Genomic DNA, 1,711 nt, shown 5'->3' on the forward strand with positions numbered 1-1,711 from the left:
ATATATATATGTATATATACATATATATATGTATATATGTATATATATATTTCTCTTAACCTTTCCTGAATCTCCTCCTGCTGGGGTTTGGCATGAGTCACTGTCCGCCTCTCTCACCCAGTCCATCTCCACTAGCTGCACTTGCACACCCAATTTGACTGTTACCCTCTTGCATCTTGTTAAATGACATTAACCCGTGCTGCTGAGCTGAGGTCAGCTGGGGCTCTTGAATGACTCATGTTGAGCCTGAGTACGTTCAGATTGAGTTGTGACTTTGTGTGTAAGAGGCTTGACTCTGACTCTGACATGCCTTCCTCCAGTAGATATTTCTCCTTCTCACTGGACAGCTGCTACAGTTGGCCTCTAGCTCAGCTATTAGTCCTAATTGCTTAACATTCAAACTCACTGTATGACATCAGTCCCTCATGTTATTACTCTGTGAACTGTGATAGCCCTTTTACTCTGCTTAAAAGTGAGCCGACCTTAGTCATGGTTATTTTCATTTTAAAATGATATCGCATAATCGGCACAAGGTACTGACAGTTTTTATCTGTGTCTCTTCACTCCAAGCCAGAAAATTTGCTCTTAGCCAGCAAGTTGAAGGGGGCAGCAGTAAAACTGGCCGATTTTGGCCTAGCTATTGAAGTGCAGGGAGACCAGCAGGCATGGTTTGGTGAGTACACTCCACTTTGAGCTTTGAGCTCTTTCTTTGGGTTTGTGTTTCATTGTTTTTAATGAATATGCCTGTATTTGAATGTAATATGTTTATTGACATGACATAGTTGTTGGCTTGTTGTGTTTAAAAAGCAACACAATATCCCCTTTTCCACCGCAGGAACTTTTATCAATTACCCGGAATTTTGAAAAACCTCTGCACGTTTCCACCGAATTTACCCGGGTAAAAAACTTTCCCGCAACCCCAAATTTACCCTGAAAAAGTACCTAGTAGGGGGGTAGGACTTTTCAGATAACATCTGGAATTCTTGAGGGGCAGGGCTGTGTGCCAAAGAACACTGATTGGTGGGACACACACTTGCAGCGTTCTGCACTTCCTGATACGGGCAGCCGCTGCAAACTTTATTTCATTTCTACAAGCTCCACTTCATTTCTGTTTTGATTAAGGAGTGAAGTCAGACAACAGCAGAGAGGCCGCAGTGCAGATGAAGGGAATTTAACTTCAAGATTACACTAGTTTACAACAACTATACTTGTTACTGTAAATAAGTGCGATAAAACCTCAAACCAACCAAGCCAATACTTTGTCAATACATGTGATCAGCATGTAGAAAGCCATATTTCACTCTGCTCTGTCCGCAGTCTCTCATTCACTGCTAATATGATTTACAATCGCCGTCAACACAAGCGCATCGTGGTTGACATAAGCGCATCATGCTTGCAGTACCAACAGCAAAGACAAATTAAAATGAAAGCTGTCTGTATGTAGGCTAACACTTTGGGCTCTAGTTTCCCGGCGCAGCGCAGGGCGGCGCAGGGTGGCGAACCCCGCACAGAGCTAGTTTCGAGCAGCGCAACCCGAGGCGCGCTCAGTTTGGTAGGTTGGCAGACCGAGGTGCGCTGAGATGGGTGTGGCGGCGCAGCAGGGGGAGGTGTCGACAGATCCAGCTTGGCGCAGTGACAGTTTCGTGCCAAAAGGCTTCGCCGAAGGTGCGCTAAAAGCTCGCCATCTGAAACCAGGTCTACTGTCAGCGCA

At 45.1% G+C, this 1,711-nt stretch overlaps 1 protein-coding gene across 6 annotated transcripts in view; it reads left to right on the forward strand.

Moving 5' to 3' along the window:
- Positions 1 to 1,711, forward strand: part of camk2d1 (calcium/calmodulin-dependent protein kinase (CaM kinase) II delta 1) — a 229,557-nt gene that overhangs the window by 164,780 nt on the left and 63,066 nt on the right. For all 6 annotated transcript variants that reach the window (XM_050066964.1, XM_050066965.1, XM_050066961.1 and 3 more), the window contains exon 7: positions 571 to 673. In XM_050066964.1, the coding sequence (XP_049922921.1) occupies positions 571 to 673 (103 nt within the window). The remainder of the gene's footprint in view (positions 1 to 570; positions 674 to 1,711) is intronic.

This window comes from Epinephelus moara, chromosome 17, assembly GCF_006386435.1.
Source record: "Epinephelus moara isolate mb chromosome 17, YSFRI_EMoa_1.0, whole genome shotgun sequence".
Taxonomy (NCBI): domain Eukaryota; kingdom Metazoa; phylum Chordata; class Actinopteri; order Perciformes; family Serranidae; genus Epinephelus; species Epinephelus moara.